At 37.0% G+C, this 18421-nt stretch overlaps 1 protein-coding gene across 1 annotated transcript; it reads left to right on the forward strand.

Annotated features, from left to right (window-relative positions):
• The first annotated feature begins 7458 nt into the window (after positions 1-7458).
• LOC114184545 (uncharacterized) lies at positions 7459-8890 on the forward strand. The gene is made up of 2 exons (XM_028071852.1): positions 7459-7531; positions 8544-8890. The coding sequence occupies exons 1-2, from the start codon at positions 7459-7461 to the stop codon at positions 8888-8890; spliced, it is 420 nt and encodes a 139-aa protein (XP_027927653.1).
• The last annotated feature ends 9531 nt before the right edge of the window (positions 8891-18421 follow it).

The raw sequence follows: 18421 nt of genomic DNA on the forward strand, positions 1-18421 counted from the left end.
CCAAGCTGTATTCATGCATTCCTCTTATTATCAAAGATTTGCATGAATCTCCCATGGTTGGCCATAGTGGTTATTTTAAAACATTCAAACGAGTGGCAGGAGTGGAGTATTGGGAATGCATGAGAAAGGACATTAAAAACTTTGTCATGAATTGTGAGGTTTGTCAAAGGAATAAAGCAGAAACCTTGGCTCCTGTAGGGTTATTGTAGTCGTTACCCATTCCCACTCAAGTCTGGTAAGATATATCCATGGAATTTATAGGTGGATTACCCAAGGCTCAAGGGAAAGACATTATCGTTGTGATTGTTGATAGATTAACAAAGTATGCTCATTTCTTCCCTTTAGCCCATTTGTATACAGCAATAGAAGTAGCCCAATTATTTATTAAGGAGGTGGTCAAACTCCATGGATTTCCTTCGACCATTGTCTCAGATTGCGATAAGCTATTCTTGATCAATTTCTGAAGGGAATTGTTTCAACAGGTAAGGACAAAATTAAAGTTTAGTACAACATACCATCCTCAAACGGATGGCCAAACAGAGGTAGTCAACCGCTACCTTGAAACATACCTACGTTGCATCATGGGGACATAGCCTAAACGATGGCCTCATTGGCTACCTTGGGCTGAATTTTGGTTCAACACCAATCATAATGCCTCATCAAAGATGACTCCTTTCAAAGCCTTATATGGACGAGACCATCCTCTCTTTATTAAGGGCACTACTATTCCTTCTAAGGTGGATAATGTCAACCGATTACAACAAGAGAGGGATGAAATTTTGAACAAATTAAAATTGAATTTGTGTAAAGCTCAAGAGAAGTGGAGTACGAGGTGGGAGATTGGGTATATCTTAAGCTACAGCCCTATAGGCATAAATTCCTAGCATGAAGACCCAATGAGAAATTGTGTCTGAGATTTTATGGGCCCTATTAGGTGATGGATCGCATTGGCCAAGTGCTTACAAATTGGAGTTACCCCCACAGAGCAGAATACACCTGGTTTTCCATGTCTCACTGCTGAAAAAAGCCATTCAACCATCTGCAGTACCTCAGCCCTTACCTTCGACATTGAATGAGGACCTGGTGTTTGTTGTTACTCCACAAGAACTATTAGATGTTCGTACTATGACTCAAGGTGATATAGAGGTTTTAATTCAATGGCAAAATCTTCACCTCACGGAAAATAGTTTGGGAGTTAGCAGCCTACATCTTTAAGAAATTTCCAGAATTTCACCTTCAGCACAAGGTGAAACTTCATGGGAGGGGTATTGATAGATTTGGTATTGTGTACAAAAGGAGGTGGAAAATAGAAAGTTAAAACAATTAAGAATTGTAACGGTAACAGACATACATATAAGTTTGTTTGAAGGTTTGGGGCAGGGAAAGCAAAGTTGTTAGTTGCGTTGGAAAAGGGTTGAGAGAAACATCTCTTAGTTGTGAGTTGTAAGCTTGCATGGGCAACCCGGGCTAGTTCCTTGTCTCATTTATAAGAAATTAGTAGGGATTCAGTCAAGAAGTAGAATGAAGGGTGTTCCTAAGATACCAGTTCTATCATAAAATAATCACGTTTAAATTGACTTAAGAATACAATGTCTATATCACAAGTAATAGAATATGGACACTCATGTATCTATAAATGACTGAGCTAATCCCCTTAATTAGTGTAGGGATATACTAGTTTTGTGAAATGAGAAACTTTACCATATTTATACACCTCAACAAAAATGACATTTTCCCAAATGAATTAGGTTACCCTTCTATGAAATCCATTGTAATATGTTGCCACTACAATGTTGCCAAATCTGGTCAGGTAGGCAAGGGTTGGAACAATCTAAGAGTAGTAGAAGTGTACATTGAGACACACGTAACATCATTAATCAATTTAAACCACATATTTAACTTTTTTCATGGTATCACGATGCCTAAATGGTCTTATATAGCATAACCATGCAACCACAACAACAAGTCCTTCATTAGTTTATTGTCATTTCCAACAACTAACTTTCCTTTCATTTCTAGTTTACCGTTAATGATCACATTTTCAATCACATTTAGGACATTTGATCTTAGCTTTTTAGGAATGTAATTTAGTCTAAAATCATTATTTTAACTAGAATTTGCCTAATTGGGTTAATTGAGCTTCAACTCACTATTTATTAAAAACAATTTTAGCCTTAATAGACATTAGATGGTATAGTATGATTAAGCTTTACCTCACGGTCTAGTTTGATTAAGCTTCATCTGATGGTCTAATCTATTGTGCTTTACTAGACGATCTAATGGATCGTTTATACACTATGATTTTTAATGATATGTATAAATTCATACATTATCTTTGAACATTGTAACATGTATTTTGTGTAGCCGAGGAATAAGTAAGGTTACACAACTTCTATAGCTAGTACATCGGTAAAAGGTTTGGTAGACTTATGGATGACCTTGTAGATTATTTGATTTGGTGATGTGAATTGAATGATCTTATTCAGGAAATGTGTGTAATTTAAATATGGGAACAAGCACTTATGCTTAACTATGATTTTTAATCGTGTTCGCGATATTGTTTTATTTATTTCCTAAAGTAGAAATTCCTCTCAGTACCATACAACTACTATCTACTAAGCAACGATAGTCAAAGGAGCTAAAGTCACTCCCTTCCCAACTCAACCATGCTTATCTAGAGCATGAGTATAAGTTTCCAACGATTATATCTACTTACATTTAGTTGCTAAGGAACAATAATTGCTCCAAGTGATAAGAGAACATAAGAAGGCAATTAGGGATACCTTAGCAAATACTCCAAGTCTTAGTTATTTTTTGTGTATGCACCGGATTTTGTTGGAAGAAAGACAAAAACCTGTGAGACAACCTTAAAGAAGGCTTCATCTTTGTTGGTGCAAAATGGCTCTAGAAGGGGAAGGGGTTGAACAGAGTCTGTACACATTTGATATTATGATAAACATTGTAAGATCCGCGAAATTTAATTAATTAAATAATTAATTAATAAATGCGGGTAGTGAGAGTCTTTATGACATTAAATATTGACTATTGTAACATGGAAAAGTATTAGCTCAAATGGTTGAAAGTACTTGATTATGTGAGAGGAATTGGGTTCAAGTCCTGTGTAAGCCATTTATGTGTTATTTTAATTGTGTACTATTTTAACAATATAATTGAACGTGGGGAGTGATAATATAATCATATATTTATAAGAATTATCATGAAACATGAGTTGGTTCAATTGGTTGTGCATTGATTTGACGTTGGCATCATTATAGGTTCAAACCTTGCTAGATCCAAATTAAGCTTTCTTTTTGCTAAAATTAGTTTTGGCATGAATATGAAAAGGCATGGAAACCCTAGCTGACAATGGGCAGCCAAGAGGGGCTGAAAAAACAGCCACTAATGAACTTTGAATAACAATTAAGTTCGGCCTTAATACACATTTTCGTTTTCCTCCCTTCATTGCTAATTAAGATAAAAAAATTAGTGAGAATTAAGGGTGAGAGAGTGGATTTTTGCTAAGGCTGCCAATTGTGCATATTGAGGGAGTGAATCACAGTGCAAAAAGGGAGAAGTGAGAGTTGAGAATGAGTCTTGAAGGAGGAATCACAAGCTAAGGCTAATTGGAATCAAGGACTCAAAGATTTGCGCACTTTTGGAGCAAGGAACTTGGATTAAAGATTTGCGTACTTTTGGAGCAAGGAACTCAGATTAGGGGAGCTTAGCCTCGATAAATTTATGTTTAATATTAAATGCATGATATACAATATAATATGGTATGATTATACTCTGTTTTCATTTAAAATTCGTGTTTCTAGAATTTTTCAAGAAACTGCCTGGCGGGCGAAGAACTGCTGTCAAGCGACTCATATGTTTTTATGTGATTTTCTGGGTTCCTCCGAGGAACCGCCTGGCGGCAAGAAACGTGCCGCCAGGCGACATATCTCTGATCAACCTAGTTTTTGGGTTTTTAGCATGAACTTCCTGGCGGTGATAAACACCCACCAGGCGACGCGAGTCAAATCAAATTGACTCAATTTTGATGTTTTGTGTGTTCTGAGTAGACTCTGAATGAGAAGGAAGGGAGCCTTAACTTTGAATTGATTATTGGATGCTAGAAATAAGGAAATTATGTTGTCCATTGGAGTTAATTTGATGAAATTCCTATGAACGCTCTTTTAGGGTTGGGAATTTGGGGTTTTTATGTTACGAGAATAATTGGTGGTTGAATGGCATTGGAAAATGTTAATGGATGTGTTTAGACTGTGAACTCTTACAATTATAAGTGAAATCACATGAGAATTGATAGAAATATGCAAGGAAAAGAAAATAGAGAAATGTTGAGGATTCGCAAGTGTAGGAATTTCTGGGAATCTCTAGAATAATATGCACAGCCTGGCAGTACTTGAATAGCCGCTAGGCGACAGGTGCAGAACAGTAGAGGGTGCAGTTGAGTTGGCAACAAGTGGGAAAGCTAGTGTGGGGTTAGTTTGTGGTATGTAAAAGTAGAGTTGAAATATGTTGGTTATGGTATTAGGAAGAGTGAGTGATACATGGAGTGAGATTAAAAAATATTATAAAGGTTAAGTTGTGTTAAAAGAGTTGAATATAATGATAGTGCAGTGGAGGTTGTTGGAAACTAGAACATCACTGAATGATGAGACATGATCTAATTTAAGAATGGGTTGTGAGGGGAAATTTCCTAAGGTGAAGAAGTGTTATAATTCGAAGGTAAAGTATAATTTGTATGTTATCTTTAAGGGAGTAGAGATTGATGTAATGGTTAGACACTGTGATAGGTCAATTAGGTTGTGATTGTAGCCTAGAGTTGAATAATATGGTTTCTACTTAAGTGGTTCTAAGGGATTGGTATAGTTAAGAGAGTGAATATATCAATGAGTATGTTTATGATAATAAGACATAAGAAAGGTGAGTTCATGACCATAAAATGGGACTTATGTGACTGGTAAATATGTGATGCATCATTGATGGGCTGAGGAGGACTGGAACCAAATCTGAGAGGCCTAAACCAGTACGACTCGTTGTATTGGTGTAGTGCCTGGCGGTGGAGATCGTCCCGTCAGGCGATAGTTACACTCGCAGTGGCCACTGGAACGTGTGGTGCCTGGCAGTGAGGATCGTCGCGCCAAGCGACACCTGTAGATAATGGGATTAGAGGTGCTTGGAGCCTAGCGGCACATATCCCCCGCTAGACGGTCTGGAAGCGTGTTGCACCTGGCTACTCAGGAGCAGCGCCAGACGATATTTTAGAGGCAGAACTGTGTTTTGCTTGCTTTGTGTGTGGTCTACAAGGCTTTGGTGATATCTCGTAGGTAGGCTTGTTGGTGTTCCTTGAGTTGTGGCTCGGAACATATCCCTAAAGTTATGGCTCGAGATAAGGGTTAGGCACATGACATTCCTTGAGTTGTGGCTCGGAATGGCATCTCTTGAGTTGTGGCTTGGAATGGCGGATGAACATGAGGAACTCTTGAGTTGTGGCTCAGTTTGGCGAGTGTTGCTAGTGTGAGTGTGCGAGTTATGGCTCGTACGGATGGGTCCAGATAGATTGCCCTCCTTAGTTTGTGGCTGACGAGTTTGGTAGTCTTGGGACATTACGAACTATATTCGTATTGGGAACTCCATCTGGCATTACAGAGTATGGTCTGTAGCTAGTTTCTCGCATGTGCTCTACAAGTTGTGGCTTGTAGGTGTGGCAGCAAGACATCTTGAGAAATTCTTCTAAAGACGTAGACCATGGATGACATGGTGGTGGCCATGTGATATGGAATCAAATGAGAGAATTCCTTTGGTGGGTTTGTATGTATATATGTTGTTTAATTGTTAGCTCACCTTATATGCTTGTGCTTGGCGATGATCGTGTACATGGTACATGGGAGAAAATGATGTTGCAGGTGGATCTGGTGAGGCATAGAGCCGGAGTGGGGGCTAGTCTGGGAGAAGTTTTTATCAGAGCTTATTATGTTTTTGAATAAATTGTAAACTTTTACATTACTAGACTTTGATATTATGATGGAGTTTATAATTATGATTTAAGTTATTTTACGATCAAATAAAGTTTTAAATTTTCCCGCATTTTGGGAAAAGTCAATATAATAAATGATGGTTAATTATTATTTCTATTTTATTTTATTTAAATTAGTATCAGAGCTTTGTTTTCAAAATGATTTTGTGGTCTATGGGGAGTAAGCTTATCGTGTTTCGCTTGCGAGACTATTATATTATTATTAACTATTAAGCTTTGGTTGTGTAAGTCTTAACTAGAGCTGTTTGGTATGGACAGTTGAAAATGTGGTGTGCTAAAACTATGGCTAACAGGCGACGTAGGAATAACGCGGGAGCGGACGAGATTGCTAACGCAATCCACTAGATGGTTGATGCCATGTAGCCGATAATAGCACAACCTCGATCCATGATTTCACGTATTCGGCCAATGACGATGGACAGTAATATTCTCTAAGATTGACTTAAGGTCTAGAAATCATCATATCTTAGTCAAGCTACAGGACGTGCAGAAAATAGCCTTAATGTCATGTTATGGACACTACGAGTATGTGGTGATGTCATTTGGAGTGACGAATGCTCCTACAATATTCATGGACTACATGAATAGGATTTTCCGACCCTATCTGAATAAATTCGTCGTGGTGTTTATCGACGATATTCTTATCTATTCCAAGGATCGGGAAGAGCATGCATATCATCTGAGAATGGTGTCAGTAGTTCTCAAAGAGCATAAGCTATATAGGAAGCTATCAAAGTTTGAGTTCTAGCTAGAAAGGGTACAATTCTTGGGTCATGTGATATCCGCCCAAAGGAATAGCAGTGGACCCAACAAAGATTGAAATAGTGGTGAAGTGGGAGAGACCACAGACAGTTATAGAGGTGCGAAGCTTCTTGGGTCTAGTAGGCTACTATAGGAGGTTTGTGGAGGGCTTCTCCAAGATGGTTCAGCCGTTGACACAACTCACTAGAAAGGATCAACCTTTCTCTTGGATAGATGAATGCAAAGCTTGCTTTGAAGATATGAAGAGAAGGTTGACAACCGCACCAGTGTTAGCTATTCCAGACACGACTAAGACGTTTGAAGTGTACTGTAACGCTTCATACCAGGGTTTGGGTTGTGTGTTGATGCAGGATAAAAGACCAGTGGCCTATGCGTCGAGACAATTGAAAGTGCATGAGAAGAATTATCAGACGCATGACATGGAGTTAGCTACAATAGTGTTTGCCCTCAAAACCTGGAGGCACTACTTGTATGGCTCCCAATTCCAAGTCTTTAGCGATCACAAGAGCTTGAAGTACTTGTTTTATCAGAAGGAGCTTAATATGCGACAAAGGAGGTGGATGGAATACCTTAAAGACTACGAATTTGAATTGTTGTACCATTAAGGTAAAGCTAATGTTGTCGCAGATGCTCTTAGAAGGAAAAGAGTGCATATGTCGGCATTGATGGTGAAGGAGCTAGAGCTGATCGAGAAGCTCCGAGATATGAATTTGGGATTACATATCGGTATAGGCCACGTTCGGTGTTGTATGTTGAGAGTTACTAATGAGTTTCTGGAGAAGATTCGAGTGAAGTAGGGTAATGATCAAGAACTACAGCAGATTATTGGATGGTTGGGCACGAATAAGGGAAGAGAGTTTAGTATGGGCACAAACGCCATTCTACGTTTCAAAGAGAGATAGTGTGTACCTAAAAAACCTACATTGAGGAAGACGCTCTTAGAGGAAGGGCATAAAAGTCATCTTAGCATACACCTATGTATGACTAAGATGTATAAAGATCTGAAAGCGACTTTCTGGTGGATTGGTATGAAGACAGATATGGCAGACTATGTGGCATCTTGTTTGGTGTGCCAAAAGGCGAAGATTGAACATCAAAGGTCGGGTGCTACGTTGGAGCCTCTAGATATCCCTCAATTGAAATGGGACGCATTTTCATGGACTTTGTAACACATCTGCCGAGATCAGTGAAGGCTCATGATTCAATCTGGGTAATTGTAAACAAATTGAAGAAATGTGCGCACTTTCTACCAATTACTTAGAAAATGTCTATGGACAAACTGACAGACTTGTATGTTAGAGAGGTCGTCAGGTTACACAGTGTGCCAGCGAGTATAGTGTCAGACCGCGATCCAAGATTCACATCGAGGTTATAGCAATTGTTGTAGGCAACATTGGGTACTTAGTTGAGATTGAGCTTAACTTATCACTCTCAGACAGATAGTCAGTCTGAGAGAACCATATAGTCATTGGAGGACTTGTTGAGGACTTGTGTGTTGGATCACCTAGGCACTTAGAGTGATATGCTACCATTGGTGGAGTTCACGTATAATAATATCTATCATTCCAGTATTGGTATGGCACCATACGAGGCTTTGTGTGGTAGGAGATGCAGGACACCGTTGTGTTGGCAACAAGATGGAGAGTCAGTGGTGCTCGGGCCAAAATCTTTTACAGAAAAGTCAGGGTTATATAGGATCAGATGCGGGCAACTTAGAGTAGGTAGAAGTCTTATGCAGATAAGAGGAGAAGGTCGCTTGAGTTTGAGGCAAGTGACCATGTATTCCTCAAGGTTACACTGACAATTGGTATTGGGAGATCTCTCAAGTCGAGAAAGCTGACTCATAGATTCATCGGGTCGTACCAGATCACGAGGAGGATTAGACCAGCAGCTTATAAGATTTCTTTGCCACCTAACCTGGAAAACCTGTACAATGTCTTCCATGTATCACAACTGAGGAAGTACATTGCAGATCCCACGCATGTACTAGAGGAAGACGATGTTCAAGTATGCGAGGATCTAACAGTTGGAGTTGGACCAGTGAGAATCTTAGATTCTCAAGTCAAGCAACTCAGAGGAAAGTAGATCCGAACGGTGAAAGTCCTTTTGGATGAGGCGACCCAGGAGATGACGTGGGAGATGGAGGATCTCATGAGGAAGTTGTATCCTCACCTATTTCCTGGTAAGTCCAATTTTCGGGGACGAAAATTTTATAAGGTGGAGGAAATGTTGATTAATATGACATGGAAAAGTACTAGCTCAAGTGGTTGAAAGTACTTGGCTATGTTAAGAGGACTTGGGTTCAAGTCCTATGTATGTCATTTATGTGTTATCTAATTAATTATTATTTTAATAATATGCTTAATCATGATGAGTGAAAGTATAATCCTAGAATTATAGGAATTATCATGAAACATGAATTGGTTGAATGGTTGTGCATTGATTTTACATTGTCATGGGTATGGGTAAAAACCTTGGTAGATCCAAATTAAACTTTCTTTTTGCCAAAATTCTCTTTGGCTTGAATGTGAAAGGGCAGAGAAACCCTAGCTGACAAAGGGGCACTCAAGAGGGGCTGGAAAAACAGCCACTAAAGAACCTTGAATCGCAATTAAACACTAGTTTAATGTCAATTTTCGTTTTTGGATTTATTGTGAGTAATCAAGTGAATTTAGAGTAAGAGAGAGAAGAGAAATAGAAAGAAAGACATAGGGCAACCTTGGGAATTCTCTGGGAATCCTTTCGAGAGAAAAAATGGACTGCATTTTTGTGAGGAATTGAGAACTGTTGCCGAAAGCGTCAAGGGAGGACATCGTTGACTAAGAGGAGCTTTAATTTCTCAAGATTAAGCAAGGAAATCCAGGTTAGGGGAGTTGAACTCATTTCATGTTTTTGATATATTGTATGATATATGATATGAGAATATATGTTTCCTTCTAAATTTTCTCGTAATTTTGGGTTTCTGGAAATTTTTCAGAAACCGCCTGGCGGGCCTTCAAGGCCGCTAGGCAACTCATTCGTAGCTATTACTTTGACATCAAAGAAGAGTTCGACCCAATGCTTTATTTTTGTCCTAGTTGATCTCGATTCGACATTAATAGTATATTGATTTTTCCCCAATAACCGAATACTTTTGTCTATAAATACTGCATATTTTATTCCATTCATAAATCTATTTTCTTCCTTATGAGTTCTAGTCTCAATTAAAATACTAGTTTTTACTGTTCATATGTTATGATTTGAATATACCACATTAATTTTTTATGTATGGATGATGAGATTCCATTGATACAGAGCCACTCATTCTTTTTTCTCTGACAGATGGTCAGAACTTCATCTGGGTTCGAATCCTACTGATAGGTCTACTAGAGATCAGAAATTGTTGAAAAAAGAACAAAAGAAACATCTTGCTTTTTCCAAGCGATCGGAACAGAAAGAAATAGTGAAATTATTCAAGATAATTATGTACTTACAAAATACCGTCTTTATGTGATTTTCTGCATTCCTAAGAGGAATTACCTAGCGGTGAGCGATGTAAGATCCGCGAAATTTAATTAATTAAATAAATAAATTATTAATAAATGTGGGTAGTGAGAGCCTTTATGGCATTAAATGTTGATTGATGTGACAAGGAGCATCCAAGAGAGGCTGAAAAACAATTCATAATGACCTATTGAATGACAATTACCATCAACATTAAACCAATTTTCATTTTGGAACATTTACCTATCATTAAGGCACCATTAAAAGACCAATTTTGTGTGAGAAGAAAGGATATGTGTATGCCATTGTTGCCTAGTGAGAAGAGAACGAATTTGGAGAGTATGCTGTGAAAATTGAGAGTAACTGAGAGCTAAATTGAGGGGAAGTGCTAGGTGACATAGTGATCAAGGGAGAAGGCAAGAACTCACAAGTTAAGCAAAAGGAAACTAGGTTAGGGGAGCTTTTACTCGTTAATTTTTATAATTTAGGATAAATTGCATGATAAATATAGTATGATTATACATGGATACCTTATGTTCTGTTTAAATTTCGTGTTTTTGGAAATTTACAGAAACCGCCTGGCGGGCGAAGAACAATCGCCAGGCGACTCATGTTGTTTGTCTACATTTCTAGGTTCCTGAAGAGGAACCGCCTGGCGGCACAATCCTGACCACCAGGCGATGCATGTGTTGTAACCCAGTTTCTGGGTTTTGTTTGAAGGGCCTGGCGGGGAGGAACACCTGCCAAGTGACGCAGGCTATTTTGGCTTGATTCTTGGTTTGTTTTGGGTTCTGGGCTATTTTTTATTAGTGGAAAGGGTGTTAAAATCATTAATTAATCAAATCGAATGGAATAATTGTGAAATTATGAGGTAATGAGAGAAAAATTGATGATTTCGGTATATTCTCGAATTAGGGTTCAAATAATTGGGGAATCTTAGGTTTTAGAATCAATTGCAACATAAATTGGATTGATAGAGATTCGTTTTATGATAATTTAACAGTGGAACGTAGTTAATTGTAGTAAGATTGAATGAATTGCTAAAAATGGTGATGAAGATTAAATTGGAGCTCTTAGGTGCAGGAAGATTCTGGGGATTTCCTAGAATGTGTATGCATCACCTGGCGGTACCGTGATTGCCGCCATACGCCATAAGCGGGTCAGTGGCACTTGGTGATTTGGGACGATCCGAGGGTTGGGAATTTGGCGTAGAATAAATTAGGGGTGCAACGATAGTGTTACCAGATGTAGGACTTGGTGATTCGAATTTGAGAAATTCATGAGATATGACAATGTGAAATTAGTAGACTTTGAGTTGGTTAGGAGAAGTTGAATTAATGACAAGGAGCATAAGTTAAATTCAGTTAGGACCTTAAGGACTTGTAGGAAAAATTTTGATGTGGGAGTTGCGAGGCTATAAGGAGTTGTCTACGGTGAAAGAAGTGATATAATCCTAAGGTACAGTATAATTGGTATGTTACCTTTAAGGGAGTAGAGATTGGTTAAATGGTTGGACACTATGATAGGTCAGTTAGGTTATGATTTGGCCTAGAGTTGGATAATATGGTTTTCACTTAATGGGTTCTAAGGAATTGGTATGGGCAAGAGAATGAATCTACCAATGAGTATGTCTATGATAGAAGGACATAAGAAAGGTGAGTTCATGACCATAGACTGGAAAGTAGGTGACTGGTAATTATGCGACATATCATGGAGGGGTTGAGAAGGACTTGAAATCACATCAGAGAGGCCCAAACCAATACAATTCGATGTACTAGTGTAGCGCCTGGTGGTGGAGTTTGGACCGCCAGGCAATAGCTAAAAATATAGGGGTTGTTGGACCTCGTGGCGCCTAGCGGTGAGCGTTGCATACCTTGAGTTGTGGCTCGGAATTACATCTCTTGAGTTGTGGCTCGGGATGGCGGATGAACACGAGGAACTCTTGAATTGTGGCTTGGGTTGCTGAGTGTTGCCGGTGTGAATGTGTGTGTTGTGGCGCGTATGGATGGGTCCAGTTAGATTGCCCTCCTCAGTATTAAGCTGACGAGTTTGGTAGTCTTGGGACGTTACGAATGTTATTCGTATTGGGAACTCCACCTGGCGTTACGGAGTGTGGTCATGGTTTCCCGTACGTGCTCTACCAATTGTGGCTAGTAGGTGTGGCAGCAAGACATCTTGAGGTACTCATCAGAAGACGTAGAACACGAGTAACATGGTGGTGGCCATGTTGTGTGGAATCAAAGGATAGTAGTTCCTATGATGTGTGTGAATGGTTCATGAATTGTATGTATATGTTTTATACTGTTAGCTCACCCTATCTACTTGTGTTTGCCGATGATCGTGTATTGCGTTACAAGTGAGCAGAGGATGGGTCAAGTGGATCTGGTGAGGCTTAGAGACGGAGTGGGGATAGACCAAGAGAAAAGAGTTTTCAGAGTTTTTATGTTTTATGGTTTTTTAAATAAATTGTAAACTTTTATATTATCAAACTTTGATATTGTAATTGAGTTTATCAGATGAGTGTGAAGCCTGTTTCGAGGATATGAAGAGAAGATTCACAATCGCACCAGTGTTGGCCATTCCAGACATGACCAAGATGTTTGAGGTGTACTATGATGCTTCATATCAGGGATTGGGTTGTGTGCTAATGTAGGAAAAATGGCCAGTAGCCTATGCGTCGAGACAGTTGAAGGTGCATGAAAAGAACTATCTTACTCATGACCTGGAATTAGCTGCAGTAGTGTTTGCTCTCAAGACATGGAGGCATTATTTGTATGGTTCATAGTTCTAGGTGTTCAGCGATCACAAGAGCTTAAAATACTTGTTTGATAAAAAAGAGTTGAACATGAGACAAGGGAGATGGATGGAACACCTAAGATTATGACTTTGAGCTTTTATACCATCCTAGTAAAGCCAATGTTGTTGCAGATGCTCTGAGTAGAAAATGACTCCACATGCCTTCACTAATGATGAAGGAATTGGAACTAATTGAGAAGCTGCAAGATATGAACCTGGAAGTACAGGTGAGTTCAGATTATATTAGATGTGGCATGTTGAGAGTCACCAATGAGTTCCTAGAGGAGATTCGAGTGTAATAGAGTAAGGATCAAAACTTTCAACAAATAGTCGGGTGGTTGGGCACCGATAAAGGGAAGAAGATTCTAGAAAAAGGTCATAAGAGTCGTCTTAACATATATCCTGGTATGACTAAGATGTATAAAGATTTGAAAGCAACTTTCTGGTTGACTAGTATGAAGACAGATGTGGCAAACTATGTGGCATCTTGCTTGGTGTGGCAAAATATGTGGCATCTTGCTTGGTGTGCCAAAAGGCAAAGATTGAACACCAAAAGTTGGGTGGAATGTTAGAGCCTCTAGATATTCCTCAATGGAAATGGGACGACATCTCCATGGATTTTGTAACTTATTTGTCGTGGTCAATGAAAGGGCATGACTCGATCTGGGTGATTGTAGACAGGTTGACGAAATGCGCTCATTTTCTACCTAATAGATAATGAGTATTTTAATAATTTAAATAAGAATAAGGATATGGCGGGTATTGGGATGGGGATAGGGATAGGGATAGGGTGGATATGTACATCCCCATCTCCACAGTCAATTCAAAAAGTCGGGTATTTCCTATACTCATACCCATATCCAGTCATTATGGAGATTCTTCGTCAAGACGAGGATGAATTCGAACAATACCCACGGGACGGGTTTATTTGTCATTCCTACTAATTAAATATTGTAGTTTAGTATTTTGTGAAAGGAGTCTAAGGTTATATTCTATGATAATCATTTAGGCTTTTTCTAATAAATTACTTGTTTCTTATTAGGGTTTGAGGGGTAGATGGTTGAAGTGTGTAACATCCTAGTCGGATATTACTTATTTAATAAAATTAAAAAATAAAAACATAAAAACTGCATTTATTTAACACATCTTCCCAAAACACGAGAAAAAAATTAACTTTAATTATAAATGCCAAAATGTCAAAACCATAAGTTAACCTTAAATTTTACATATCCAAAACCAATAATAATTCCAGGTTACAAAGGTAGTGGGAATGAACAATAGAAATAAAGAAAATCCCAAGTTGTCCCGCTCCAATGCTAAGTCTCACCGGCACCTCCTGCAACATCATCTGCTCCCATGTAACGAGTTATATGATCATCGTCAAATACATACACATAGGGTGAGGTCAAAAGAATAGAAAATACATTACAATATACAATAAAATAACAATTTAACACCCCTCACACTTCACCACTTCCTCTAGATGCCTCTTGATTCTACACCCTTTGATGGTTACTTTGGTTGATACTTACTGCCACCAGCGTCTACTCGCCCGTCCGACTACAGGCCACCACCTAGGGTCCACACGTGGGAATAATCTTGTTACGGATTACAATCTGCAACACCAAGTGGAATTCCCCAATACGAACTGCAGTCTGTATTTGTCCTAAAACTACCAAACTCGTTAGTTAATATCGAGGGGAGCAATCTTCCGGAACTCATCCGTACGAGCCACGATCTCTCACACTCCACTAGACTTCCAACACCACCAGGCTACAACCTCGAATGGTCAAGTGTTACCCCAATACAAGCTCCACTTGTAACTGGGCCCCCAGTAAAATCATCGCCTTAAAACCTCCATCCAAAGCTGGGTAGAATCCTCCATGCAATCCAACTCTACACTCGAAACCACCTGGCGCTTCATGCACGTCGCGTGGCGGAAATTAGTTCTAGACCGCTTGGCGCAAACCACACGGCAGCAGGTGCCACGCACCTTTTAGTTCCTTTGCCAAACCGTTTTCGCATAACGGAACCACCCCCTTCCACCAAGCGCAACTCGCCCTAGAGCTTCCCTAATTTCCCTTTATCGCCTGGCGGCACGGGGTGAGACGCTACGCACCACATCAGTAGCGTCACACTACTGGTTTTTGGCCTTTTGGAACTGGTTCCAAGGAACCCAACACCCAACATAAATCAATCATCACCCAAAATGTTTATCCAATCATAATAACATGATTGATACATAGTCCACACACTCACATGCATTATGAATTCATTACACAATTTATTTGACCAAGTAAAGCATACCATGTGAATTCCTAACACATCCACAACTTGCGCATACATATAATACCCAAACAGACCATGTTACCATACCATTGTCAAAATAACATAACCCCTATTACTCTCTTTTATTCCCCTTAGCACATGTTATACTCATTTTAGCCAAAATATAAAACCCCATATCTAACATTTGTCCCTTTCCTAAAGCCTTTTCACCATAGTGGTCAATCTCGTTTACAGCAAAGTAGATATCATTCCCAAAACACTAAGGTTTCCCTCTCTGCGCATCTAAAATGCACACCGCACAATTTCCCCAATAAATCGCCCGACGGTAGGTTACGTCCCACCAGGCGGCGCATAAAACCTGAGCGACACTCAAAATTTTCGTGTACTTGGGAACCTAATTTCTTTTCCAATTCCATAACCACTTTACCAATTACACATATTAGCACATCAAAATTCCAAGTCCAACAATCACACCCATACAATTTATGCATATATTGGCTAAAACAGATGATACAATCCATCCCTCATGCTTGCACCCCTTTCCAACCAGATCATGAACCCCTCATAACAAGTATTAGTATTTCTAATTATTAATAATATTATTATTATAAATATTATTTATAGTGATAGTAGTAAAATTATAACCCATATTAATATAATAATAATAATAATAATAATAATAATATTATTATTATTATTATTATTATTATTATATGTTACTATTATATATTATTACTATTAGTATTATTAACATTAGTAGTAAATTTATTATTGTTATTAGTAATATTAATATGTAATATATTATTGATATGAGAAAAGATGTACTAGAAAAATTATTATTATTATTGTTATTATTATTATTATTAGTATTACTATAATTAATAATAGTTACTTTTACTATTATTATCATTAATAAAAATTATAATTAAGAACTATAATTATTATAATATTATTATAATTACTATCATATCTAATTTAAAAAATTAACATTTCAAAAATATTATATTATTAACCACCATAATTATTATAATTATTAATATTAATTTTATTATCCATAATTATTATTATTATTACTATAAATATAATAGTTATTATTATTATTATCAATATTATTATATACTATAATTATTTTATTTTTATCATTATTATTATTATCGATATAACTATAATTATTATTATTATTATCAACTCTAACTATAATTATAATTATTATTGTTAAGTATAATTGTTATTATCGTTATTATTATCAACTATAATTAATTATTATTGTTACTATCAACTATAAATATTGTTTTCATTTTTATTAACTATAATTATTTTTATTATTATATACTATTATTATTATTATGTTATTATTATTATTAAGAACTATAGCTATTATAATAATAATAATTATTATTATTGTTAAATACACATTTTACTTTTACTTACTATATAGGAATCATGTTTCAATTATTGTTAGATACACATTTTATTGGTTTTTATCTCTACATTCGAATAATTATTTCAATTCAAAAAATAGTTACTAAAATTAGTAAAATAATAAAACTAAAAAATGATTTTTTTATTATAAATAATTATTTAAATTTAAAATATAAAAATTAAGAGGATAAAACTGAAAAACAAAAAAGGACACCAAATATATTTATATCTTTATATATGTAGTTATATTATTTTTATTTTTATTTATATCACTACGCAATATTATTATAGTGGTATTATTATTATTATTATTATTTTATTTTATTATTTTTATTATTATTATAATTATTATTATAGTTAGACATACATTTTATTTTTATTTACTATAGGATCATATCTCAATTATTTACACTTTTTATTTTTCTTGTTCTTCATTTTATCTTTATATTTGTGTAATAATTTGAATTAAAAAAATAATTACTAAAATTAGTAAAATGATAAATGTGACAAATAATTTTTTATTATGAATAATTATTTACATTTAAAAAGTAATAATTAAGAGAATAAAAGTGTAAAAACAACAAAAAATGTGTATCTCTCTATATATTTACTTGTTGTATTATTATCATTATTATTATTATTATTATTATTATTATTATTATTATTATTATCATACATCACATTATTATAATGATATTATTATTATTATTATTATATTTAAACACACATCTTAATTTTATTTACTACGGGATCACATTTCAACTACTGGTGCTCTCTATTTGTTTTGTTGTTGATATATATCTTTATATAAAATTATAGATTATTATTATCGTTCACGTTAGTCTTAGTATTAACATTGACATTAATATTTATAGCATAAACAATATTATTATTATCATTAGTTTTTTATTATTGGTATTGTACTGGACCTAGTCAACTTAACCATATAAATGACAACCCTTACATATATGTCAGAAACAACCCAAGTACACGACTTGGGCCGGCATGGACTTAAACTCGTAACTGAACGAAGGCTAAACTAACAACAAAACGGCCAACCTAGGACAGTGTGCGGGCAAGGACGACATCCGACAAGTTGAGAAGTAAACGGATCAGACCGCTCCTAAAGACTTAGCAAAATGAAATCCCTCCTGCCATCCAATGAGCCCACAATCGTCAAACTAAGGGCCTGGGCCAAGGCCCAGGCCCACTTACAGCCCAAACTAAGGCCCAAACCAAGGCCTAGCCCATGCCATAACCAGACATAATTAATACTCTATAAATACACGTGGACCCCATTAATTAAAGGTACGCATTCATTAATCACTGATTTGACCTTTTGAGAGTTTTGACTCACTTGAGCTTCGGAGTCCCTTCTGCAGGTAACCCCTCCTGGGTCCAAACCGACATGTACCAATCGGGAAAAGGCCAATTGAGGAGATAGCGGACTACATGGGTAAGGTGACGCTTGTGCCTAACTTATCTTGTTTGTTTTCTGCAGGAACAATTGGCGCCCACCGTGAGGCACGAGATGAACACCTTTAGTACCCGTTTTTCTCTGAAGATGGTTTCCACCCGAAACAGAGCTGGAGTCAACAAGCAGGCAGATGCTGGTCCCTCAGGACC

Source organism: Vigna unguiculata, chromosome 5 (assembly GCF_037176805.1).
Source record: "Vigna unguiculata cultivar grain cowpea cultivar isolate G323 ecotype 2 chromosome 5, ASM3717680v1, whole genome shotgun sequence".
NCBI classification, from domain to species: domain Eukaryota; kingdom Viridiplantae; phylum Streptophyta; class Magnoliopsida; order Fabales; family Fabaceae; genus Vigna; species Vigna unguiculata.

Coding starts and splice junctions, on each gene's coding strand:
- LOC114184545 (XM_028071852.1), top strand. CDS start 7,459: ATGTCGGCATTGATGGTGAAGGAGCTAGAGCTGATCGAGAAGCTCCGA. Junction 7,532..8,543: donor GAATTTGGGATTACATATCG/GTATAGGCCACG, acceptor AGTCTTATGCAG/ATAAGAGGAGAAGGTCGCTT.